A 27,684-nucleotide genomic window follows, 5' to 3' on the forward strand; every position below is an offset into this window, starting at 1 on the left:
ACAATGTAGCTGGACAATGTGCGGGCGATCATTTTGGACTGGAAACATTTTATTTTGCAAGCGCCACAGATTAAAGTTTAAAGCCATTTTTGTGTCCAAAATGTGTCCACATAGAGTATTTACAGAAAAGAATATTGATTTATGCTCAAACTATTCATGGAAATGTAATACATTTAACACACTTACAATTGTGTCCTGGTTCCAATAGTTTTTAAGTTTTACACAAGAAATACACAAAATGGATTTTTTTGTAATATATACACATACATACATTAGCTTTAAAAAAGGAAGCACAGATATTTTAAAATAATTGGCAGTTGTATTGTTGTCATTAAGGTTAACCAATCATCCTTGTTCAATATAAATATGTTCCCACTGTGCTGTTTGACAGGCCCACTGGTGGGCGATCCTGCTGGGCATCCTGGGAGTTTCGGCTGTAATGGCCGGCACTGTATGTCTGTTCGGACACACATTGGAGAGTGTCGAGAAAGAAGAGACGACAGTTTAACTGAGATGGAAATATGTCATTCAATGCAAAAGCGAATACAGGCATAGTGCTGTTACATATTTGTATACAAATTCTTTTTTTTAAATCTCTGTAACTTTTACTACGTCTTGGCTGCATTAAGCCTACGTAAGCAGCTCACATTTCATTTTAGTGTTTCTTCTTTCTGTATGTGCGTCTTGAAAGAAAGCTAACCATTTTATCAAGAATTCAAGTTAGCTACTCTAACAGCTTACATGGCACTAAGACTCGAGGCATCCCCCCACAAATCAATTGCACACATGTAAAGTGTGTATATTTACAACCATGTGTTATTCCTATAGAAACAATAACATATTAGAACAAGCATCCATGCATTTATATGAAGCTGTGATTGGCAGAAAAGTAGTACAGAAAGGTAATCAACAACTTCTGACCAATTAGAATTCACCAGCACTGATATAAAATTGCTGTATCCAGAGCTACTTACAATTGTCTCATTTATGAGGGTTAGGGACTTGCTCAAGGGCCCAGCAGAGGCAGATTGGTGTTCCTGGGATTACACCAATTGTCAAATCCAACATTTTAACAACTGAGCTACTACTTCAACTACCTAATGTACCACTTGCATATTAAAAACAGAGCACTAAGTCAAAGCAGTGCAGTAACCTTGTCTGTCTAACTACTTTCACTTTCCAATCCTTTGATTTTTCAGCAATAGATATGATTACAAATATATATCGTTATCTATACATATCTTTATCTTTTTCTGTCGAAGCAGGGATTAACCGGTGGATAAAACTAGGTAGCGCTACACAACCACAGCCTGGCTAAGTAACCAAGGCAGATTTATTTATATAGTACATTTTGTACACCAAGGTAAAGGCAAAGTGCTCAAAAATAATCTATAAAGAGCGTTATAATAAAATTCACAATGATATATAACTTTTGAAATGTGTGAGATCAAAATGCCAGGTGTAGTGTAACACAGCTAGGAAGCTAATGAGCTGAGGCAGTTCAACACAATGTTTTTATACACATAATTTCAATTTACTAAGTGTTTTCTGTGATATTCCGAACTGTGAACCTTTCATTCTCTTTATTTCAGTAGCTGTTTGTTCTTATTAATTGATCTGTATTTCATTTTGATTTCATTATTTATTGTTATTTACTTGGACACATTTTTTTAAAGAAAATCTTTTATTGCACAATTTAAAAGAAAACAATATTAAAAATGTTTACAGAAGTTTCTGTTTCAGAATTTTTTAAAAATCAACTGCAATTTTTGTTTAAAACATTTCCTTCAGAATCTTTTGTTAAAAAAAATTATATATAATAGACAATATTTCAGTGATTTTTTTTACAGTAATGTACTGTCACTAGTTTTAGTATATACACCGACCTGGTATAACATTATGACATTATAACATTATAAGTGGTGAAGTGAAGAACTCTGATTATCTCTTCATCATGGCACCTGTTAGTGGGTGGGAGGCAGCAAGTGAACATTTTGTCCTCAAATGTTTTGTCCTCAGATGTGTTAGAATTAAGAAAACCGGGAAAGCGTAAGGATTTAAGCGAGTTTGACGAGGGCTAAATTGTGATGGCTGGACGACTGGGTCTGAGCATCTCCAAAACTGCAGCTCTTGTGGGATGTTCCTGGACTCCAGTGTTCAGTATCTATCAAAAGTGCTCCAAGGAAGAAACTGTGGTGAACCAGTGACAGGGTGATGGGCGGCCGAGGCTCATTGATGCCCATGGGGAGTGAAGGCTGGTCTGTGTGGTCCAATCCAACAGACGAGCTCCTGTAGCTTAAATTGCTAAAGAAGTTCATGCTGTTAATGCTCGAAGAGTCAGCACTGTTTTGACAGCAAAAGGTGGACCACCACAATATTAGACAGGTGGTCATAATGTTATGCCTGATCGGTGTATGCTATTTTATATATATATATATATATATATATATATATACATATATATACATATATATATATATTCAGGGTATATATTATTATCATTTTATACAAGGCATTACTTACAATGTTATATCTAAACAATATTTAGACACACACACAGCCAAGAGTTCTCTCCGGATTAGCAGGTCTATGATTTAATAAAAACTGATTCAATTTAAGATCATTGTTTCTTAAACCTAATTGTGGTGTGCATTATTAAAAAAAAAAAAAGTAAAAAAAAATTGTAGAATATTCAATGCCTTAAAATTAAGACAAGACAAGAAATGAAAACAATAAATACATCTGGGAATCATTTTGCACTTTGTAGTCATCTGGAAAGATCGAAGAACCAATAGAGGTATATTAGAACGATAAGACATTTTAAAGAACTGCTTGTGGAGTCTGCACACTTACTCTAATTTAGGGAAACTGTTTTCTTTTAAAGAAAAGCTTCCATGGGACTTGCACATTGTACATAATTGTAGGGAAGGCATTTTGAATAGAATAAAAATTTTACGTACATCAGATTAAAGCTTTACACTAATCATGATCTGATTGCCGAAGCTTTTAGTCCGTACGCATTTTTTGCACATCCCCAATCTAATCTAATCTAATCTAATCTAATCTAATCTAATTCAAACATCCAGTTTAATATTTTAACTTATAATCAATCATAATATCTAAACCAAATATCTAATATCGGTATTTAATCTGATTAACTATAATCTAGTATCCAACCTTATCTCTAATGTAATGTATTATAATTTTATTTATTTTTATTTATAGGTTTTACAGCATTTACAGACGCCCTATTCCAGAACGCTTTCCATTTATCTTATTCGTTCAACTGAGCAGTTAAAGGCTAAAAAACTTGCTTAAGATCCCAGCAGTGGCAGGTTAGCGGTGGTGGGATATGAACTCATGACCTTCTGTTCAGAAGCAGATGATACTAATACCTAACCTAATCTAATCATTTTATGTATGCAAACCAGTTTATAATCTAGTATCAGATTTATTATCAGATCAAACATACCTAATATTAACTAATATCTAATCTAATAATTAATCAAATGTATCCCAATAGATATATATATATATAATGTCTAATATAATCCAATTTACCATAACTAATCCTACTCAATATAATAGATAATTAATTTAATATTATATCCAACTTAACCTAGTATCTGATCCTGACTGACTCCACTGTTTAGTTCAATGCTCTAATATATTTGGTTTATCAACTCTGGCAAATTTCAGGATGAGATTAATTTTTTTCTGAGTGCTATGTTCAGGATCACAGTGGTTGAATATGCAAAAGACAAGTCTTTGGACCTTCTGAAATCTCCAGCACAAAAATTTGTATGAATGCATCAAACAACCATGAAAAAAAAACCCCACAAAAAACAAAACAAAACAAAATATTACAGTGATACAATACAAGCATATAAAATATGCACACAACAGTAAGGCCAAATGCAAATTCAGAGAAATAAATAGGATCACAATAAATAATCATTCTCATTAACAGTGCTTCGTCTCTGTGGGTGACATTTTATTTTCTCATTGGCCTCTATATTTCTGCCTGTAGAGTTTGAAAAAAAATAAAATTAAATAGAAAGATTTGCATGAGCACTTTGATTAAGTAAAATCCGGTTGTCTTTGAGTTCCTGGCAGTCAGCTTACCTTATAAATGATCTTCTCCCATTATTTTTGCATTTAACAAAAATCACCTCATGATGTAGATTTGTTTTGTGGAGATCCTTTGAACAAAATACCATCCTGATAAAAAAAAAAAAAAAAAAAAAAAAAAAAGCAAAGTTTAATATTTTAGAAAAATCCATCCACAAACCTATTAGGACAGAACTGAGCTGCTTCGTCCTACACGATTATCAGGGTAATGCAGTTGAAAGGTAACTGGCGTTAAACAAACAATGTGAAGGTAAAATGTTAATGAAAACAAATCAAACTTATCAACATGACCCTCAGATGTGTTAGACAATAAAAAAAATATTCCAGTGTATTGTAAACAGTGTACTGGAATAGTGATACGTTTCTATAATTTAGCAAGCATACCTTTTTTGCGTCTCCCCGATCCAAATGCTAATTTTCTGGACTTGAAGTTCAGGGGTGTCACTGTTCCACCAGGGCCACGTCATGTCGAGCAGTGAGGAAGAGCGCTCCAGCTTTAATTTAAGCAGAAGTAATTCACCGATATTCACCTCCGTTACCAAGAGGAAGGAATGGGTGGTGTTGGTGCTGATTTTTCTGTTTCTGATTAAGAAAGAACGTACTGAATGCTCACTAACATGCAGTTACGGCTAAACAGCATATCTGCATGAAAACAGTTCAGTGGCTGATAGTAGATGTAACTTACACGTTGAGATAGAGATCTTTTGCATCACCTTTGCTGCCGTAAAGGGAAGCGGTTATTATGGGGTTCGCCTCAGGTTGATTCATCTGTGAAGTGAAGTGAATCTTCAGCTGATAATGATGCACTGTGCAGAGAAACATAACCATATCCACCATGAGTCAACAAACTGGTCCTCGCTAAGCAATATTAAGCTACACTTGTTTCATACAGATTCTGAATGGAATTTTCTAGCTAGTTGGCGACTTTCCAATCTGGATTCTGTTTGGAATTACAAAAAAACTTGCATTATTTCCCGCTTGCAAACTCATGATATTTAAAAGAATCTTGGTCCAATGCATACCTTCTTGACTAGCATCTTCTTTTTCCAGCTAACATGCAAATTAACATAATGTAACCAGAAGTTCTAGATGTAATCATGTAAGGCTATATCCTAATTAGTGATTACAAATGTAAGTTGTACTCGTAAGATTAAAAAAAATATATATAAACATGTTTTACAACAATAGTAAGTGAAGGCAACGTTATCATAGTATCATAGCTACTGACCTTTAAAAGGCATTGAAGCACGGGTTTTGGTGAACATTTTCACGCTGCGGGCTTTGCGAACCCTCCTGGCATCATAGCCCACATTATTACAATGGTTCTGCGGGCACCTGAGACACACGCCACGTTCGAACATGGTGCTGCTTCCACAGCTGTAGGCTTTACTGGCCTCTGCTCCATTTAGGAGGGAGTCAATAAACAGGTGGATTGATCTTTCATGTTCACACTTGATTGCATCACTTATTGCTGAAGAGAAATTGAATACAGTATAGACTGAGGATCCACACAGAAATGTATATAATTATAATAATTATGTTGGAACCTAATATGTGGATGTAGTGCATGCTATACGCCCACAAGCCACACCCCCTTCACTAGGCCTGACGTATAAAAGCCATGCTCTGTTCACTGAGCTAGGCGAGAATAAAGGCCTCATCATATTTAAAATTCTTACCAAGCAACCCATAATATGCCATGTTCTCAAGGGCTCCTCGCAGGTTGCAGCCAGGCTGGAAGCTTCCTCCATTGGGGTAGATGTCCACATGGCCAAGTGGTTGTTCAATACCAATGCTGAGGCCCAGGGTTCCTCCTGAGAAGGTGTGAAGAACGTCCACGAAATGGGCATCATCAGGAGAGAGCCTACGATGAGCATGGACTCCTTCAAAATCTGGTCCTGCTGGATCAAGACCTGCAATAGACTCAAACATCATCTTCTGTATCACATATTATATAGTATAAAGTAGGTCTTAGTGTAAAAATATCTACCTGTAATTCTTCCAACTTTGTTGCTGGCATGGCTGCCTGCAATTCCAGCAACATGGGCACCAAGGCTGTAGCCAATTAGATGAATCTTCTCCAGTGGAATATTGGTCGCCTCCTTGTTTTAGTAATATAGTCATATTTAACAAAAAGCAGACATCATCATACGTCGTTTGCATACGTCTTGGTGGTGAAACAATATTTCAAACAGACATTTGCACTGCTTGTAATTATAATCAAAATTATTACACTTGCTTCATAAAATCTTATTTTTATGCTATGAGACTACACTTTTGAACTTCTGAATTATATTATGCTTCTTTATTGCCCTATGAATATTCTCGCCTGGTTGGCTAATAGAACTTCTTCCTAAGCAAACCACTGATTTAACAATGGAAAACAAGACTGACTGTGGAAAACGGAAAAATGTATAGAAAGTCTTGGGTCACTTCCACATTCAAACTTTATTTCACATTAAGCAATAAGGCCTTCAAACAGGGCCGTCCTGGACCCCAACTCCCAACATACACTTGCATGTTTACAATCTCCTTCATGCTGATTAGTCACATCTGTTTCCTATTACACACTCACTCACAGCCACAGTTTTAAACAACTTTCATTCGTTTGAAGCTGCAGTGTATATGTTCAGCTGCTTTTGCCTCCATCATTGACCAAGCTTTTGTATAGTGTTTTACTTTTGATTTTCACCTATTTTGTTCTCAATTTTAACCACTTCTAAATTCTAAATTTGTCTAAACTCTCGAGCAATCATAACATTGACAGGAAGGAAAAATTGTGTCTTTTTAATTGACTGTATTCTTTTTTAATACAGATGGTCCCATAGTTATGATGGGTTAACTTAAGATTTTTCGATCTTACAATGACAATAGCAGTACAAGAAAATCGCAAAAATTTATTAAGATTTGCGCGGCAGGCTCCGCCCTCCACTCGTGATCTGGCCCTCTTTCATGCGCCCGCTGCCACATGCATACATAATCTGCATAGTTTATACAATAGGGTACGATAACTCATTCTAAAAAGCTTTCTTTCGGCTTCTCCCATTAGGGGTCGCCACAGCAGATCATCCGCATATTTGATTAGGCACATGTTTTTACGCTGGCTGCCCTTCCTAACGCAACCCCCCCATTCATCTGGGCTTAGGACCGGCACAAAAGCTTGTGCAACCCTAATGGCTGGGGTTGGTTCCCTGACCGGGGATCGAACCCGGGCCACAGCGGTAAAAGCGCCGCATCCTAACCACTAGACCACCAGGGAACCAACGGTAACTCACTCTGTTTTGCTAAATGATGTACTGTAATTGGTTAAATTATTATACTTGTTACGATATTTTCAAGTTACAAGGGGGCATCGGAATGCATCTTGTTAAATGTTAAATGTTTCATGAACAGGTACAATTTTAAATGCAATTAAATTTAAGTAAATCAAAATAACAATACAAGACGGCCTCCAATCCCCTCCCCCTCATTCAAACACACACAAAACAATTCATACAACATGGTTTTGGTAACTATGGAGTACTGTAGGTAAGACAATTGACAAAGAGTTCAAAGTAAAGACTTAAGTACAGTGAGGCTACAAAATGAACAATGAAGTGAAAGAATGACAAACATAAAAACAGATTTAGAATTGAATCTGTAATATTTAGATTTAACTGCTGTTAATCTGGTAGATGAAGCTTGGCAGATCTAAGAAAGAACTGATTTGTTTTTTCAATTTAATGGGAAGCGACCACATCAACAGGCCATCCATAAAAGCTAGTTTTCTTTTGGCAATAACCACTCCAACTAACCACTCCAACAAGTGACAGATGACAAGCCTGAAACATCAAATTTATTGCCTGGATCAATCTCTACAAAATATGTTTTAAGAAGCTAGATTCTTTTAGTCACAGTTGGAGCATATGTGTTATGGTGTTTTATGGTTCCTCTTTAGAAATCGTAAATCAGGTGCAAAAAGGAGACAGAGTGAGAACTTTCCAGAAACAACAAAGATCAAAACAACTAGATTGGGAAGGTAAACAGCTCAGAAATGTCACATGCACATACTTAATGAAAGCCAGCAAAAGCTGAATGAAAGTCCAGGCTATTTAAAGGATGGATGTGCCTCTCTTTGTGTGTGTTGTGTGTGTGTTTTTGTGTTATTTTGTGCTTACAAGTTCCTTGTAGGAAGTCGATTTTGACCATATAGTTTGTGTTTGGTCTGGTGCCTGAGACTCATGTGACATGTGTTCTAGCTGAGGGTAAGGGGAGTGACTTCCATGTCCAAATGGTATCATGTGGTCTTAATTTGCAAGTCTCTACAAGGTCCCCCAAAGCTGAAAGCTGCCCCATGTGCATGCTTTACATATCCTTAACATCTTTTCAATGCATCAATATGTACTCTCAATGTACTTTTTATGTCCTATTTAAAGATTTTCTCAATACAATTTAAATGTACCCTCAATAAACCACAAAACACTTACAGTACTGCATACAGTTGGTACCACTTCTGTCGTAAACCTCTCACATTTATTTCCAATCTTATATCTTATTTCTAAACATAGGTTTCTTGTCTATTTGGGTTCTATGTGGGCTCCATGCCCATCTCACATGTACATATAAATGTGTATGAGTGTTTGAATAGCATACTGAGCACTGTATGAAAACATACCTCTATCCAATCGATGAAGAGACCAACCTCTTGCCCCACCTCTTGAGTATTATGGGCTGCCACACCATAGTGATCATGAGCTTTGTCCAGCCAGTCCACCACTACCACATTGGCATCTTTCTCTCGGTCATACAGCGCAGCTACCAGTTTGGCCACCCAGCTCTCAAACAAACCACTGACCTAGCAATTTTAAGATTGCACATCACTTACAACAGCTTACAACAAGTTTCAGCAAAGGTTTTACATTAAAATAGATTTAAGAGAAATTACCGTCCATCCATGTATCACCAGAAACGTTTTGGCAGTACTGTTGAAATTGCAGTAGTGCAAGGTTTCGGGTTTGCCTGTTACAATGTAACAGATGTCATCGTCAGGCAACGTGGGTTTCCTTAGAGAAAACTTAGAATGGGCCTCACCAGCCTCTCTTGATATAATCAGACTGTCCAGGGGCTTCAAGAAGTTATCTGCGAAAGAATAGGAAAAAAAAATGTGTCAAAAAATGTTGGAATGCTGAGGGCTTATCTTTCAGATAACAAGTTATAGGGTAGCATTTGCTACTTCACGGTTTTTGAGCTAAATCTTTAGCCTTTAATCTTCTCCCCATGCAGGTTGCTTCTCACCTCACAAAACATGCCAGTGCAGACTCTGGATTTGCCTTAAAGTGTGACTGAGAACATAATGACCAGGATGAGACACTTGAATAAATGAATGAATGAATGAATGAACTTTAGAAGTAGCAAACAATAAAAAAGTACAACTATAGGCTGTAGTCTGGATCCAATTCCATTTTCACTAAGACTTCCATGTTTCCTAGATTTTTATACATAGATTGCATGCAAACATAGATTGCATGCATTCAATATGATAGCAGTAAAATGCACATAATAATAGAACTGAATAACTTAATGCGGGAAAAATGCATGTCTCCTGCCAGACTTGAAATCTTCTCAGGTAAAAACATGTTTTGCATGGAGGTACTCTAAAAAAAGAGTACATATCTCAGTTGATCTTGATCTGGGTTTGCACATTGTCGATGGGAATTTTAGAAGAATAATAAGAGCAATGATTTTCATTTTGTATGCACTGAAGCGGCGTATAGAAATGTACAACTGGTCCAAGGAACACAATGTGCATGATAAAGCAGTTTCTGTTTGTGAATTTGTGCATACTAATAATAATAATAATAATAATAATAATAATAATAATAATAATAATGTTTGATCAAGACTTCACCATAGGCTTCATGGGTTTACAGGCTGGACATCTTGCAAAGCAAATCACGATTGTAGTATGTAACATTACAATCCCAGTATGTCATTTCTGTCCATTTCAAACTGCTGGAGCAGACACTAAAAATACCCAAATCCTTATAAATTATGATTCAGTGTTTCTGAGGTTGATCAGGACATTCTCAGGACAGTAAAATGGTGATGGACTGGTTAGAGTCCTGGTTTTCAAACTGAAGCATCTTGACCCTCAAGAGTCCATGATGTTTATTAAGGGAGTCCCTGACATTATGTTATGTTACAGTTACTAATTTATATCCTCTATATGTGATCAGAATTGACTTTTCACATGAAATGAAAGGGATTATCCAGATCTCAGCTATAACACAAGTATCTATAACACAAGTATCTCTAATGTTACCTTTAGATACAGGTTTATTAATGCCTTATAAAGTTACCTTTAAATGGATATGGATTAGATACAGGTTTAATGACGTTCAAAACCTGAGAATTCTATTTGCATGAGCACTATGTGGACTTCAGTATTGTAAAATTAAAGATTATGTGCAAGAAAGGCAGAAAATGCACATTTATGATATTCAATGAATGGATCTATAAGAACCACGTGACTGTTATAAGAACTATAATGAACTAGGCACATGGAGTTGCAGAAACAGTGCACTTACCGTGGACAGTGAGACTGCAGGAGAACCCCTCCAGAGCTGCCAGGGACAGCGCACAGAAGAGACATCTGAATGAGTGAATGTCCATTCCTCGAGAACGCGCGAGCCCGAAAGCAATTGAACGTGTGAGACGGAAGGAAATGAAGACAGCAGTCTACAAACCGGAGTAATGAGTTGACAGCCACCTGCGGGCTCCTGCATCCTATTGGCTGCGGTACATGTGCTGGGCGTGGCCTAAACACATTTTTCTGCTGATCCCAGGTCAGCTTGCTTTGGGTGTGATTCTGTTTCCCAACTGCAATATATCTGCTTTATTTTCAAATCTTTGTGTTGGATTCTGAATTTATACCACTGATATTCTTGGGGTAAAAGATCTAAGATCTAATCCCAGAGATTCCTCATGTCAAGTTGTTACTTGCACCCTGACTGTCTTTAACTATTGTTTAACAGAGAGCAAACCTAATAATCCTTGTTTCGCTCTCTCTCTCTCTCTCTCTCTCTCTCTCTCTCTCTCTCTCCCACACACACACACACACACACACACACTCTCTATCTCTCTCTTCTTTCTTTATACATGCTCCTGAGATACCAGTGACCACCAGATTCATCCTCTAATTCAATTAAATTCAATTTATTTTTATTCGTATAGCCCTTTTAACAATGGACATTGTCTCAAAGCAGCTTTACACAGATAAAATGGTGAACAAAAATGAAATAGATGTTCTTTATAAGTGTAAGTTTGTCCCTGATGAGCAAGACGGTGGTGAATGCGGCAAGGAAAAACTCCCCGAGATGGCATAAGGAAGAAACCTTGAGTGGAACCAGACTCAAGAGGGAACCCCTCCTCATCTGGGTTGCACCGAATGTCCATTTATAACAGATAAACGATGTTACGGGGTAGAGTGATGGTGATCAGAAGCAAACTGTAGTCCTGAGACAGTGTAGCAGACTGTTCACATTAACTACAGTCCAAATCCATCCTCAAAGCTCCCGTTCTTACTCCGTGGCTGGCTGCATACATCCATCAGTATTAAAAAGAACATATGTAAAACACTCATTCAGCCCAATAAAATTCTTTAATGCAGTTGTTAACAAATTGGGGTCAGAGCACAGGGCCAGCCATGACACAATCTTCCTGGAGCAAAAAAAGAGTTAACACTCTGGCAGGTTGGCTGTTGCTTGAACCCCTGTCTATCTGAATAGCACTCCAAAGCCTCATTCACTGAGCCACCACGACTTCAAATGTGTCTTTCCCAGGAACACTGGATTTGAGGTGAGCTAAACACTGTGCAAGTATAATGCAGTCCACTGCAGAGCACCATGTACACAGTTCGAGATTCAAGATTTGTATTCGTCACCAACAGAATACAACTCGCAGTGAAATGAAAACCCGAACAGCCCCTCAGGAATTGCGCAATAAGTAAAAGGTCTATAAATATTAAATATAAAGAATAAGAAAAAAAATAAATTAAGAGAAGATATGAGAATAAAAGTAACAATGGATAGATTACAAAAAATATAATGTTTTTGCATTTTAAGATATTTTTTAAAATAGGTTTCTTATATTGTATCTCCTTATATATGTATTATATTGTATTGTATGTCCATTTGCAACATTTTCTCTTATTTGTTATGCTGTCATGCCAGTAACAACATGTTTTCTGACAGAAAAGTCTTCAAGATAGAGGAGTTGACATTTTACAGTTGCATAACAAACTCCTTTTTTTTTATTATATTATAAGGAATTGAGAGTGTGACAGTTAATACCTGCTAAAATCAACACAATAATAGGAACTAATAACTAATTTCATGGACAATACATAACACTAATTGCTACATACGCCTACTGTATAAACAGAAAAAATATAAAGTGTCATTCACGTAAACAAAGAATTGCTTAGGGGGAAGTAACACTGACTCTGCTTCTTTACATTATTCAGTTGCATTCATAAATTCATAAAGATACAATTTAAGGTTATAACCTGTTCACTGATGGACGAAAAATGTTCATCGCAATTGCAGCCCTAAGCCACTGTAGTAGATGGTTTACATTAATTACAATACAAATCCATCATCATGGTTCTTGAGTTTAACCCTCCACAGTATCCTTATGTTTCTTTAGGGTGTTCATGTGGAACCTTCCTCCTCAGCTCCATTCAGAGAGAACTCAGAGAACATTCAGATGTGGGGCATCAGGGTAAATCAAGCAGGTCCAGAAAGAAAAAGGGGACAAAGCATGATCCTGTAGTTCATTATTTTTCTTTAAAAGCCTAACCATGCTTACTCTTTCTAGAGCCCTTTTAAGATTCATTAGCATGTTAGCATTAGCATCTCATGTCATCTTAGAAATTTACAAAAACACAGCAAACTTACATTTTTTGTAAATTGTAAATGTAAATGATCACATTATACATGTAAATCGGCCATCACCGAACTTTTTTTGCACCATGGAGCAGTTTCATGCTAAATGTTTCAATGGGATGGTGGGTGGGGGTCACGCACATTACTAAATACAATAATGTGCATATTATATTATGCTAATTCTATACATATTATATGATTTTAATCATTAATTTAATTATGAATTTAATTATTACATATATATCATGAAAATGTGACTCAACTGACCATAATGCAGAATCAGTGGGAGTTAAATTAATGAATGCATAGAAAAAAAATGTGACCGAAACAAGTGCGGAAAAGTGGTCAATTTTCAAAATATGTGAAAATGGAAATAAAATGAATATTGAAAGGTTTTTATACATCCTGTGTGGCCTGTTACTAAATGATCAATGGCCCAGGACTGGTCCATGGCCCGGTGGTTGGGGACCCCAGATGTAAATGAAATTTGTAATTTCAGATCAAACTGAAAACTGTGTGTATCAAACTGGTAGCCCTTCACATTAATGATACCCAAGAAGTAGCTCTCAGTTTCAAAAAGGCCGGTAACCCCTGGTTTAGAGAAACAAACAGTCCGGATGCTAAGAATGTCTAAAGCTGTAATTCATGCTAAGAGATGATTCAATGAATTTCAGTGAAAATAAAATGTAACATCTGTACATACATATATATATATATATATATATATATATATATATATATATATATATATATATATATATATATATATATATATATATAATCTCAAATTCTCCACTATTGAACCTTTAAATATAATCCATCAATAACCAGTAAAGGAGTTAAATATAGCCTCTGATAAAATCATAGAGGGAGCTCTTTGAGCTTCGAAGAACAGTCTGGAAAGTGCTTTTGTTTGCTCTTCACATGACCTGTGATGTCATGCACACTTCTTCAAAAGCCTGGATCAGTAACGTGACCTGAAGTGGACAATAAATTAGACACTTCAAAAAGCCAGAGAAGCGATCCTTCTTGACCCGAGAAGCATGTGAGCTTAACAGGCTTACAAGTACAAAAGTAATGCATCCTGATCTGCAGGCTTGAAATACAAAACAAGAGGTTTTTAGGCAAACAAATCCTCTCTGAAAGTCAGGATATTGGTGTCAGATGAAGCCATAATAACAGATGCATACTGTAGTGCCATAAGACTTTGTTTTGAGGATGAAGGAAAGAGTGTCACCTGTGAAAACATAATGCTACATGCTCTATATGAGGGACCCATAAAAAGCCAAGCAAAGACTTTTGAGGGACAAAGGACTAAACTGTTTGCTAATGAGTAGCTGTGTAAAATGTCATCATGTTATAAAATGTGTGTTCTAAGTCAGTGGTCCCCAACCTTTTTTGTGCCACGGACCGGATTAATGTCGGACAATATTTTCATGGACCGGCCTTTAAGGTGTGGGGGAAAAATAAAACAAAATAAAACAATGCGACCGGCATAAAATGGTATTTTCTAAATATAACAATAAACGTAAATCCACTGTGTTGTTTTTTTGTTAATTTTGTGAGCTTTGCGGGTTTCAATTTAGCGGTAATGTATTATGTGTTAGTGGCCGGAGCAGCTCCTTTAAGAAGGTAGCGGATGACCGAGGCATCAAGAGTGAGTCATAGACAGATGTGGTGGAGAGAATCCGGTAATTTTCCAAAATAAAACATCGTTTAGAATCAGATAATAAATAAAACGTAAATAATGTAAGTTATGTATTCTTTCTGTGCGGCCCGGTACCAATTGGCCCAGGGGTTGGGGACCACTGTTCTAAGTAAAGCAATATTGGGTGACCCTGTTCCTGTGCCAATGCCATCTGTGGCCTTTTCTCTCTCTCATATCAATCACATTGACACAAGCCAATCATGGGTGAGTTCAGCCATGACAACTCTTGGGATGAAGATAGCAAAACTATTTGGTGTTTGGTAGTGGAGTCTGAAACTGCTTCTGCTTCTGATGCTGCTGAGAGCAATTTTATTTAGTAACATAATCAAGATAATGAAACAAATCCAATCCAAATCCTACGATTAAATTCCTGACTTCATGAAAGTCCTGGCAGTTCTGGTTCAGTTTCTATTTTAAAGCATGCACACATGAAGTGCTCTCTGCACTGAACCTCAACATAACCAGCTTCAATAGACAATTCATTCCCAACGCAAGTTTCCATTTTCCTTGAAAAAACAGGTTCAGAGGAATTTCTTCCTAATTACAACCATGTTTACATCACATGCAGTTGAGTCACAATGTTGATGTTGTTGTTCTGCTGGATGTCAGGTGGCTGCATCGGTTTCTTCTGTGTTTGTGTAGAGACACAGCAAGTGGCCTTTTGAGAGTTTTTGTTTCCGAACTGAACATTGAGTCTTGCCAAGATCTGAGACAAATCCACAGTCCTCCTTGATGTTCCAGGCTTTCCAAGAATTCCATATAGAGAGCCCAATAAAAGGCATGTGATATGGATCTTTGCCAAGAATCACCTCCTGTTTTTGAGGGAAGCTGTTTAGTTCCACCAACAGGACTAAATGGGTTTAAGCCAAATTTTACAACGTGTGTTTAGTTTGCTGTCTTATTTAGAGAACAAATGTTCCCAGAATTGCAGGAAACAATGCCTGTTTAGCAAACAAACTTCAGTAAAACTGATAGATGCTGCAAAACCTTTTTTTTTTTTTTTTAGAACATTTGCCTTTGACATTAGATCATTAAGCAGATACTTTGTATTCATTGTCTGAAATCAAACCAAAGATTAAGGACCAAAGTTAGCCAATATAAGGCTTCTCCTGTATGTGGAAGGGTGTAGATTAGAGATGTTCATCTCCATAACTAAGGCCAATTCGATACAGTGAAGATACATATGAAGCAGCTACCGAGTGATGTGATACGATTCACCAATATGTTACGACGCAGTTTGATCGCAGTTCAACGCAATGTGATTCAATGCAATATGATGTAATTAAATAAATATGATGCTATGCAATTTAGTATGGTAGAGATAATTCACTTTTATTTCTTTGGTTCAGACAGAAAGCAAATCATTAATTTACTCATGTGCCTTCTGACTTCTTACTTATGGCCTTTTCACACACAGGCCATTGTAGCGCAAAAAAAAAAGAAAATCAAATAAAACCAAATGATCTTTTCCTGCTGTCACGTAACACACTTATTACTTATCTCAGTCCGTTCCACCATCATTTATTTATTATTATTTATACTTGACCGCATTACACTACCTGCTGTTTTTTGCACCTTTTGACTATATTATACTGTTTACATGCTGTTTTTTTGCACCTCTTGACTGCTTCTACTGCTGTTTTTTGCACTGCATTGTGTCTATTTATATTTACTCCCAGTTATAGTTTTTACAGTTTACTCTGCACAGTACAGTATAATCGAAGTGTACAGTAGGTGTACGGTCAGAGCTATCTTTGGTTATGTGTTTTGTCTTGTGTTGTCTGTCTGCACTGTCTGTCTGTACTGTTTTTCGTCTGCACTGTTTGCACTCGGTTGCACTCGATGCACTTTATGTAGCTTTGTGTTATGTGTTGTAGCTCTATGTTGTTGTTTAGTGTAGCACCAGGGTTCTGGTGGAACGTTGTCTTGTTTTTACTGTGTACTGTGTACCACTGTGTATCGTAGAAATGACAGTAAAAGCAACTTGACTTGACTTGACGTAGTAGCAGTGGCTTGAGAAACAGAGTCATCAATCTACATATAAAATATTAGTCCCAAATTATTGGTCACTTTCTAAATAATTAAAGTATAGCGCATTAACTAATAATTTTACATAAACAAATATTTTTTGATCTATGCAAATATATTACAAATTATGTATACGTTGAAGCACAATTTTTTAAATCGATGTATCACATTAAATTTCATGCATATGCAGTGAACCATTTAAATGAAATTAAAAAAACTACAGTTGTTTTGTATGCATATGCATATGCATTTAAATGGTTCACTGCATATGCATGAAAAACAACTACAGTTTCTTTTCACCTTATGCTCTTCAAGTCAGACTACATCATGAAGTATAAATTTCCTCTCAAAACTCAAAGAAAGAGATTCAAACGATTATAATGCAACATTCTCTTTATTAAAATATGCTTATGCAGTGCATTGCATATGAATATCGTGAATAATCCCAAGGTTATACATGGTTTATACAAGGCTATGTACAAATATATACAATTAATAAATAATCTTGTTGTATTTATGGGTCTTATGGTGGAAGTTCCACCAGGTGTTCTTTTTATCAAGCCCATTTCATTTCTGATTCATTTATTAGTCAGCGCTGGGTTTCTGGTGCATGCTGGGAACTATGATAATACTACCCATCTGGAAGATGATAATCAATGTTATAAGGCGATGCGAAGTGCACGATTAAATGGCGAAAATCAGTCAATTTTTTCATGCCTCAAAAGAAGTTTGACAAATATAATCTATTTTGATTGAAATGTGACCAACTGGTCACCTGAAGGAAAGCACCTGATTGTGATGAATGGGTCAAACAGGAAACTAATCCAAGCCTATAAAGTGACCTGTGCCAAACACAGTAACTCTACACAGACACGAAAAACTTCCAACTTACACATTTCCAAATAGAGAAAATGTAAACTTATTTACACTTATAATTTTCATATATAAGTTCAACTATTAGAGTATTTGATCCCGTGCTAGCAAGTGGTCAACATACTACTACTATCTGAACACTACTGTTAAAAGTGGACTGCTCAAATTCCTGTATGTAGATCTACAGCATCTACAGCATATCTGATAGGTAGTATATAGGTATTAGACGGCTTCACAGTTTTTCATTGTACAGTGGTTTTTTTCTCCATAGATTTTCACTACGACATCTTATACACAAAGGTCATACACTAGGAATCGCTGTATTGTGAACTTTCTCAATAAGGCATCATCAAGCACTTCACTGTGATCGAGGACACTCAGTGTTTGATTGTTTTGTAGATAATTAGAGGCATACATATCCTGCTTGATTTCCCTTCATCAGGTGGTTTCACCTTCAGAGCAAGTCAGTCAGTCAGTCAGTGATTCAGTGAGTGATTTCATTCAGTCAGCTAAGTGCAGCCCCGCGTGACACCGGCTTTACTCTATATTGTTTATTACTTTTGCTTCAATTGGGTCAAAGCTAAGAGAAAGTCAATACACACATTATAACAGTGTAACAGTTTACTTACATGTACGCACATATATATTTATATATATATTGCATAACAATAAAGGAATTCTTATCTTTCATTTAAAGAAATATTTAGCATCTAGGCATGAGCATGGGTTTCCTATCATTATTGCCTATCACTATTACCATAACATCATTGCTGGACTCATTGGTCAGACTTTTCAGCCATAAACAATCCTCAGCAGCTTAATGTTCATGATGTACGTTCCAGCTCAAATCCAATTTTTTTCACCGGCACATGTCTATTTAGAGCCAATACGAAGTTGTGAGGCTCCAGTCACGTGAGGTTGTAGCTCTTCTCTGAGCTCCTCTGTGACCTCAGATCAGGTTGGGCTAATTGATAATACTGCGTGATAATCAGAAGTTAGGCTTTTTCATTAAAACTGCTCTGCAGTTAAAGGCTGTCACATGTAAAAGTTCCTTACAGGATGTGCTTATGGGCGAAGGTCACTTAATTGCTACTATTCCGCAACACGCTTGGATCAGAATGTACAGAAACTGCACCGTATTTCTCTCCCTGTCCGGTTTCAGCAGGTTCCTCTTGGGTTCTGTCGAAACGGTGGAGGTGTGAGGGGCATCTTTAAACGCCTTTTTCTAAGGCAGGCTTCTGGAATGAGCTGCCATGCATCTTCATCTTGTGCAATCTGTCAAAGACAATGACACATTCACCTATTAGTACGAAATATAAAAAAATTGTTTCAGCTAATTAACATTTTATGTTCAATTTGCTTGACATTAAATGAGGAAATCTTTCGGGATGTGCTACAGTAAGTCGGGAAATAAATCACCAAGGGTTTACCTTTTATTTTTGTGGCTTGACTGGGCTTCTTTGTCTTTCACAAACACGGCAGCTTCACCTCCACGGGCGAGGTAGGAGAACTCACCTTCCTTGGCGACGAAGATCACCCTGGAAACGTGTAAAATATATAGAATATGAAATGTATAAAATATGTGCAAACTTGAAACTTTCCCTGAATTGTAACCAATAATCACTAACAATACAATACAATGCATTATAATAATTTTATAAATAAGAGTTTAAGGCCATGCCTCCTTCAAAGAAGCCAAAAAACACACAGGTCACGCCCCATTCAATACAGGTTTTATAAATATCAATTACAACCCACATCTAATATTCACCTGGACTGAGTTTCCCCAGATTTGATGCGTAGCTTGCGAATGTGAAAAGTGTCCGGGCTCCACCAGGGCCAGCCGATGATGGTGTCCTTTTCCCAAATCAGCTTCACCATCAGCAGCTCGCCGATGTCTACGTCCGTGGTGAGTAAGAAGGAGATGGTGTTGTTGGTTTTCATGGCAGGCCTGCATGGTCGAATCAAACACACAAACACCATGAAATACACCACCATGGACAGGCAGCTTTGCTCGGTATGTGGCCTGGCAAACTGAATCCGACTTACATGACGTAAGGGATGTTCTCCTTCTCTCCAGAGAAGCCATACAGGGAAATCTTCATGGGCTGGTCGGTATAGCTTATCTTGCTCTTGCTGAAGAAATGGACTTTAACTTGGTAGTGGAAGACTGTACAGAATACAAATGGAAAAATTGTTGAGAAACAGAAATAGACATGGGGAAATCCTGCCAGGTAGTGACAGGAAGTCATCAGAATGATCTAGAAAGGAAGCGTCAGCTGGCTTGCAGCCATTATTGTATTGGTGCAGTTGCCTCTGTTGTTAGACACGCCTTTTAATTTCTCAAACATATTAATACAAATTACTGTTACTAATAACCTCACGTGTCAAAGCTCTGCACTAAGGATTCACACTAAAGCTACAAGCCTGATGTTTTACCTTTGTACGGCATCATCTCTCTGGTCTTCATATACATTTTGGTGTTCCTGCGGTTGCGCACCTTGTTGACCTCGTAGCCCACCTTGTTGCAGCGGTTCTTGCGGCAGCTCAGACACACACCCTTGTTGAAAGTCTCTTTGGAGCTGCAGCGATATGCCATGCTTTGCTGCTTCATGTTGACCAGGGAGTCGATGAAGAGGTGAATTGAGCGCTCATGGGAACATTTCACAATCTGGTCCATGTCTATTGAACAGAAAAAAAACAGGAACACAGTTGATGACTGATCTAAAATTTCACCTATTATTTTTGCAGAAACTTTGACTAATTCTTTCCACTTTCACAAATCATGCCCACTCCCACAGAAAGTCTGACCAATCCCACCCACTTCTGAAGCAAATGTCACCACTCTTATCTGCTCCTGGTCCAATCCAGCTCCTGCTGCAGAAATATTTTAATGAAATTAGTTTTGTTTGCCAAAATTCTACACATGAGTACAGTTTATTGACCAGGATAAAGCAGTTCCCAATGAATGAATACTGCAGTTGTAGGACACACAGGTAACCCAGTGTTTCCACATAAAAAAACAAACAAACAAAAAAATTAACTTTTGTGCCCAGAAAAGTTTTATATCTGGTCCCCCAATCCTGTCTGCATGACAAGAAAGCTTTTTATTTGTACCGTGACGGTGTCATGTTACATTTACAATTACAAATTTTGTAAAAAAAAAAATTTGCATAAAAAACGGGAAGTGGAAGTCCATGATAAGCTACAAGCAGTTTGTATTTAATAATCAAATTTAGTAATGTGTAATTTCAAAGGCACACACTTCTCAACCCTGTGGTGGCCACCATCAACATGGTGTTCTGCAGATCACAGCCAGGCTGGAACGTCCCTCCGTTGGGGTAGATGTCTACGTGACCCACGGGCCTCTGGATGCCAATGCTGCGGTCGGGAGAGCCACGTGTGTTTGTATGAAGCACGTCGACAAACTGGGCGTCATCTGGGGACAGTGTGCTCTGCGAATCAGCATACTCAAAGCTTGGGCCGGCGGGATCCATGCCTTACGGAAAAAAATGGCAGACGATTATTGATAGTCAAACCGCAAAACTGGCTGTAACAGAATGAGGGACATTCAATTTTTTTAATTTAAACACCATTGTATAATCTTTTCGGAACCTTCACAGGGTGGTGGTTCTGTGATTATTGCAATAATGTTTAATAAATGATATATTGTTCAGCACCAATGTCAATCCTCTACAGAATTACTGCATTTAATATGGAATAATTGAAGTATTTTTCATATAAGCAAACTACACAATATACCATCAAAAACAAACTATGTACACTTTTTTATTTGAAAATATATGGAATTATATATAAATCATATTTTTAAATGATGCAGCTCGTTACATAGAGAAAGTCACAGTATGATTTTTACTAACTACACTAAAAAAACCCTGTATGCAGATACGTAAGTGAGGACTGTACATCTGAAACCAATAACAGATCCTGGCTGGTTATGAAATTTAGGAGTTCACAAGAAAAAACAAACCACACAAAAAGTCCAATAAACTATATTAATCAGAGCTCTAATATAACTCTACTAGTGCAATAATGACTTTTTAGTTTAGGCCAGCAGAGCAGATGTACTGTATATTAATGAGTTACCTGTGATCCGGCTGACTTTGTTCTTCGTGAGGAGTCCTGCGATGCCGGCTACATGAGCACCCAAACTGTAGCCCAGGATGTGAAGCATCTCCCATGGATACTCCAGCTCGGCCTGTCAGAAATGAGCACAGCAAAATAGTTTATATGTAACTGTGTAACAGAGAAAAACCTATTTCTAGTCAACCTTATAGTATAACTTTTGCAACTGGGAGAAAACCCATTCATCGTTCAACTTTTAAAATACGTACAAAGCCTTTCACCTGGAAATGTGGGTACAGTGAACCTTGAAAACAGACTAATTATTTCAGAGAAACTTTACTACTTCATGTATCTGTCTAGTTAAACACTACATACTTAAAGGTACAGTGTGAGTGTTTTCAAGCTTGTAATAGTTCACAATACACTTACAAACTAAAAGAATGCATTCGAGGGTAAAATAATTTACAAAAAGATATTTTCTTAATATTTTCTATATTTAAGTTTTACATACAATAATTTAACAACCAGACAGACAGATGAACAGACAGACAGACAGACAGACAGACAGACAGACAGGCAGACAGACAGACAGACAGACAGACAGACAGACAGACAGACAGACAGACAGACAGACAGACAGATAGATAGATAGATAGATAGATAGATCATTAAAACAACCTTTAGAAAATAATTTTGAAAAGTATTTTCAAGCAAAAGTAGTAAATCTTATAAATGAGAAGATCCTAAGAAATGCCAAAGAGTTTGTAGGTGGTCATAAAAGCAAAAGACATAAATGTAATTATGTTATAACTACATAGAAGCTACACATAAAATACTACTGGATTGATATAATGGTCATTAAACTATATATTTAACGTACATATGCGGCTACTTTGCATCTATTCACAGATCGGTGAAGTCTGAGCTTAGTGTCTGACCTGTAGCCAGTTGACAAACTTGGCCACATCGCGGCCCACGAGCTTGGTGTATGCGGCTGAAGTCGGGTAATGTTGCTGTGCCCGGACCAGCCAGTCCACCACGATCACATTAGCTGTTGGCTCACGTTCTTTCAGAGCAGTCACCAGTTTGGAAACCCAACTCTCATACATGCCAGTGACCTGAAAACAGAGCAAGTGATCAGTGTGAATAAAAACACATTCACACTCAATTTTTTCTTTTAATCGCTTCATGAATATTAATCTCTTACCGTCCAGCCATGAATGACTATAAAAGTCTTGGTGTCTGGATTGAAATTGCACTCTTTAATGGTGTCCCGCTGGCCAGGAACGACGTAACATAGATCGTCCTCAGGTTCCTCGATTGTTCTCAGAGCAAACTTGGACTCGATGTCACTGAAATCTGCTATCCAGTCTGTTGAGTTGCTTGAGATGTTGCCTACTGCAATACAAGATGACAAACAACGTCAACAAGACGACAATACAAACAACATAATGCTCTCGCAAACACTCCTGGGCAATCATTAAACAAAATGATTAACAATTTTTGGTAGCATGCACGCGCTCATGGAGATCTTGTAGAATTTTGTTTTGTGTAGAATTATTTAAATTGTAACACAATGCACACACGGTTGCTTCAAATAAAACTTTTAGTTCATTCGTAAAAATTTGCATTTGCAAATTGGTTCATTTGCATACACCAATAAGAAAGTTTTCCAGTATTAAACCAGATTTCTGTATTTCTGATGTCTTGCTTGCATTTGTATGAAATCAGAGAGTGTATGCATGGGGCCCCAGCACACTGACTCAGCACTGTGGGCTCCACAATCTGGTTCTTTTCATCTCAGCTCCTCACTTCATTTTTACTCAGTTTACATGTACAGCAGCCAGAAAGAGGGGGAAACTTTTTTCCACTCCAAATCACATGTTACTGCAATATGAAGGAAATAGTAAAACAGAAGAATAAAATCACAATCATTGCTACTTACTGAATGTGCTTGTTTCCACTGCTGGAGCACTTGTGGTTGAAAAACTGGAGGCAAGGCTCAGAAAATACATCCAGGTGATGAGCAGAAGAAGGTTTTGCTTTCCCATATTCTCTTCACAACAAGTGCTTTAATAGTTACTCGGGGTTTGTAGGAAATGATCGTTGCAAACTGCAAACAGGACTTTACTCCAGGATGTCCAGAAGGTCTCCAGCAGTGGATTGAAAGAGTCGCCGCTTTAAGAGCGTCTTTATGCTGTAAGAGGGACTTCATGTTCACTTTCTATTGGCCCATATGCAAATAAGATGTGAAATGATTGGTCTCTTTGGAGGAGAAGGGCGTGGCATGAGCAGCAAACAAAACCCTCGACGCCCCGCCCCCGTCTCGTCTTTTAATCAGTCACTGCTTGAGCGCGAGCTGTAAAACTTTATAATAGAAAAATAAATATATATATAAATAAATAAATTACTTAATTAATTAACTAACACAAAGGCATATATTTCATGAAAATCAATTAGTTCTACACAATTAATAATTTTTAAATATTGAAGAAAAGGAAAACAATATATAATTATAATAATAATAATAATGATAATAATGATAATAATTATTATTATCATTATTATTATTATTATTATTATTATTGTGATTATTATTATGTAGAAATCATATATTTTTTAATAACTTTACAATTGATAAACAATTAGTTATAATTAAAAAATAATATTTTTTGGAAATGACAGCAGAAATAGACTTTCTTATTAATTGTGTATTCATTTAATAATTATATTTGTATTAAAATTATACATAACATCTACAGAAATTTTTTTTTCTCCACATAAACACACATATGCATATATAGACAAATATGAAAGTGAATAAAAATATTATATATATTAATATCAATTCATTAATATAAAATTCATAAAAAAAATAAAGTGTACTTCTGCTGACATGTGCAGAAATGTTAAAATATTATTCATTTTAAATAGTATTTATCTACTAACTATCTATATTCTATGAAACCTCAGGACAATTGTTTTTTATTTTTGTATCAAGAAATTAAAAGTTTTTATACTGAAAATGTATCTCTGTACATTTTGTCATCATTACTTATTGTGTTATTACTTATATCTTTACAATCATATGTACATACAAATGCACATACCTTATTTGCTTATTTGATTTGTTAATTTATGCTTTACAAATATCAGCAGATACATTTCAGTTGAGTGAATGCTTGTTCATCCTGATTATTATCTCTTTTTTTTTTTCTTTTTTTTTTGCCAAGTGCCACACTGTTTATTTAATTGATCATATCACATTTTGGCTCCTGGAACAATGGAAAAGCAGCAGAGTTTCCCAGCAGGATCAGCAGTGGTGCAGTGTGGAGACTGATCTGTACTGAGGAGCCCATCCTGATCTGGCCACTAAAAGAGAAAATGTCACAAAGTTTAGACATGAAGTTCTGGGGAGCAGGTCAGTGGGTGTGTGAGAAAACACTAAAGCTGATTGGCTGGATGGTTTGAGTCCAGACATTTTTAATCCCACTCTGACCAGGGCCCTGAGCGAAGTGGGGGATGTTATGTGAGCATGTGGGGGGTTTTCTTGTCGGACCATGTTCCAGTTTGGCTACATACCATGCGAGGTATTATGTGATCATGGGAGCACACATACACATAACACATACACTGAAAAACACTGTGGCAAAAAGCTTTTTTGAAACACATTTTGAATGTGTTTGCAATTGCAACTCTTGAAAAAATGCAAAAAGAACCTTATAATGTTGTAATGAAGTCACAGGGTAAGGAGAGAAGTCATACTCAGAAGTGAAAAGTAACTGCAGTCTTGCAATTTATTGTTTTATATTTATGTATATTTGTATAATTTCTGGGTAGTTGAGACGTTAATCAATGCCTTCACATATATTTTAATCTTCACATTTTGATTAAAACCCTCCATGTTCGAAATCAGGAAATGTTTCATTTATTGCATTTTAGTACTTTTTTAAATTGTTATGTAGTTATAATAATAATAATCAATAGTGCGGAAATGTGATCCAGCCCAAAGCTAAAGTTAAAGTGAATCTAACCACTCCTTAGTTGATTATTCTCTTATAAAATTGGTTTTATTTCTCTTACGCCACAGCAATCCACCAACAATTCAAGTTTTTAAAAAAATTCCATTTGTTTATTGGTAAATTCAATGTTGTGGCAAGTCTTAAGTATGCATACATAGTTCTTTAGTAAATCCATAAGGGTGTGTTACGTAATTGAGGGTTCTTGGCTTCCAAAAGGCTGTGGGCTTCTTCTGTTGTATGCTTTACAATAATGTTTTAAGGTTTTCCCCCTGGAGGGAAATAATATTTGAGGAGTGGACTTTCCCACCTCAGTTACTGTATGCTTTTTATGCTCCTATAAATAAAAGTTTCTTTATAGAAATAAGCAGACTTTAAATTTAAGCTAACAGCTGAAACTGCTGGCGAGGCAACACTCCTCACTCTTCCTCTTATTATTCAATTACTAAAAGCGTAGTGGCTACTAAAAAAAATTGTATCCCAAAACCTGAATAATAAGTCAGATGTTTAAGGGGTTAATGTCACCATTAAAGAAAGTGTGTCAGTAAGTCCTACTCAGGACTTTACTGACCTAGTAAATAAATAAGCAAAAGTAAATATCTACATTTTCTACACAGGTCAATTCCTCTAGTTTGAATATATGATGAAATCGAAATAAGCCCCATTCTAAAAAAAAAACAAGGATGCGTATTTTTTTCATATTACTAAAGAGAGATTTGTATATCCACAAATAAATAAAGCTGCTTGGCATACTGGTCATCGTGTTGCTCATCAGAAAGAATTCAGGATAAACTTTATTTGGTTTTAATGGGACTTGCCAATCTTGCTAAGAGATAAACATGGCATAGTATTGGACTAAGCCAGCTTTTTCAACCTTTGTACACTTTGCATAGCAGCACTACATTTAAACATTGTTGTATGCATCTACAAAAATCAATCAAAAATAAGATCAACAGAAAGGTTTCTGGGCATATTCTCCAGTGATTGAGGGTTTGAATCCCAATAACTACTGAAGAATAAAAAAAGAATAAAAATTCAGTTTTATTTGAATAGTGATTTATACAATGGACATTGTCCCTAAACAGCTTTATAGCGATAAAGAGGTTATAAGTTAAGAGTAAGGTGCTTTGTACTTGTCACATGTACCTTAGAGCATGGTAAAATTCTTCCTCTGCATATCCCAATGATGTAAGGAAGCTGGGGTCACCCATGATACAGAACCACAGAAGGAAGCACAGAAGGTTAAGGGCCTTGCCCAGGAGTGGCAGCTTAAACCCCTGACCTGAGTCTTGAACCCCTGACTTGAGGCTTGAACCCCTGACCTGGGGCTTGATCCCCTAACTGTCTAATCATTAACCCAGAGCCTTTACCACTGAGCTACCACTTTCATTAAAAGTAGAATGTATAAGCTTATTGCCTATAAGTTTTTTCTTCATGATTGTATTTATTCTTTTTGGCAAAGAAAAACTCACTGAGATGAGGAAGAAACCTTGAGAGAAACCAGGTTCAAAAGGGAATCTATCCTCATCTGAACTGCTCCAAGAACTCCAGTGGTGTTCTACTGCCCAATTAAACAGCATGAGCCTCAGTTCAAGAAGATGCGGGTGACTGATTTTACTGATTTCGGAGCTTGCCCTCTTCCTCCCTGAGCTGGAAGCACTTATATGATAGGGAAAAATCTAACATGATTTTCCTCTTTTCTGTACATATGCACACTGTAGTTTCTATCTTAGGGCTGGGCTAAGCATAGCTCTTGGCAAGCTACCATGACCACACACCAAAACCACACACTTGCTGGATATTTAATGGCTCGCTCTCACACAAGTGCCTGATCCTCAAATGTAACAAATGGCAAGTATTTTCTGTCTCTAATTACAAGACATTATGTTTTCAGAGAGAACTGAAAATGAGTTGT

At 36.8% G+C, this 27,684-nt stretch overlaps 2 protein-coding genes across 2 annotated transcripts in view; one reads left to right on the forward strand and one right to left on the reverse strand.

Moving 5' to 3' along the window:
* LOC310735900 (disintegrin and metalloproteinase domain-containing protein 10) overlaps nt 1-1,730 on the forward strand; it is a 41,112-nt gene extending 39,382 nt beyond the window's left edge. Inside the window, exon 15 of the mRNA XM_083559181.1 lies at nt 392-1,730. Within this exon, the coding sequence (XP_083415307.1) occupies nt 392-508 (117 nt within the window). The 3' untranslated portion in view covers nt 509-1,730. The remainder of the gene's footprint in view (nt 1-391) is intronic.
* On the reverse strand, nt 1,666-23,949 carry LOC310736199 (uncharacterized protein). Its single transcript, XM_083559571.1, has 20 exons — nt 23,696-23,949; nt 22,958-23,148; nt 22,689-22,868; nt 21,772-21,883; nt 20,930-21,163; nt 20,104-20,346; nt 19,714-19,834; nt 19,436-19,615; nt 19,095-19,202; nt 18,882-18,939; nt 10,698-10,848; nt 9,056-9,249; nt 8,786-8,965; nt 6,122-6,233; nt 5,811-6,044; nt 5,360-5,602; nt 4,817-4,937; nt 4,516-4,713; nt 4,126-4,221; nt 1,666-4,024 (listed from the first exon to the last, which is right to left on the reverse strand). Exons 1-20 carry the CDS (start codon nt 23,799-23,801, stop codon nt 4,003-4,005), a joined length of 3,084 nt encoding a protein of 1,027 aa, XP_083415697.1. The 5' UTR covers nt 23,802-23,949; the 3' UTR covers nt 1,666-4,002.
* Nucleotides 23,950-27,684: the final 3,735 nt, after the last annotated feature.

The sequence above is a fragment of the Silurus aristotelis genome, assembly GCF_946808225.1.
Source record: "Silurus aristotelis genome assembly, chromosome: 13".
NCBI classification, from domain to species: domain Eukaryota; kingdom Metazoa; phylum Chordata; class Actinopteri; order Siluriformes; family Siluridae; genus Silurus; species Silurus aristotelis.

What these genes read in the sequence shown, in the direction of transcription:
- LOC310736199 (XM_083559571.1), bottom strand. Translation starts at nt 23,801, where the DNA reads ATGGGAAAGCAAAACCTTCTTCTGCTCATCACCTGGATGTATTTTCTG. An exon ending in AGAGATGATGCCGTACAAAG is followed by an intron (nt 19,835 to 20,103) that starts GTAAAACATCAG and finishes TATTCTGTACAG; the next exon opens with TCTTCCACTACCAAGTTAAA. An exon ending in CAAAGTTGGAAGAATTACAG is followed by an intron (nt 6,045 to 6,121) that starts GTAGATATTTTT and finishes AGTCTATTGCAG; the next exon opens with GTCTTGATCCAGCAGGACCA.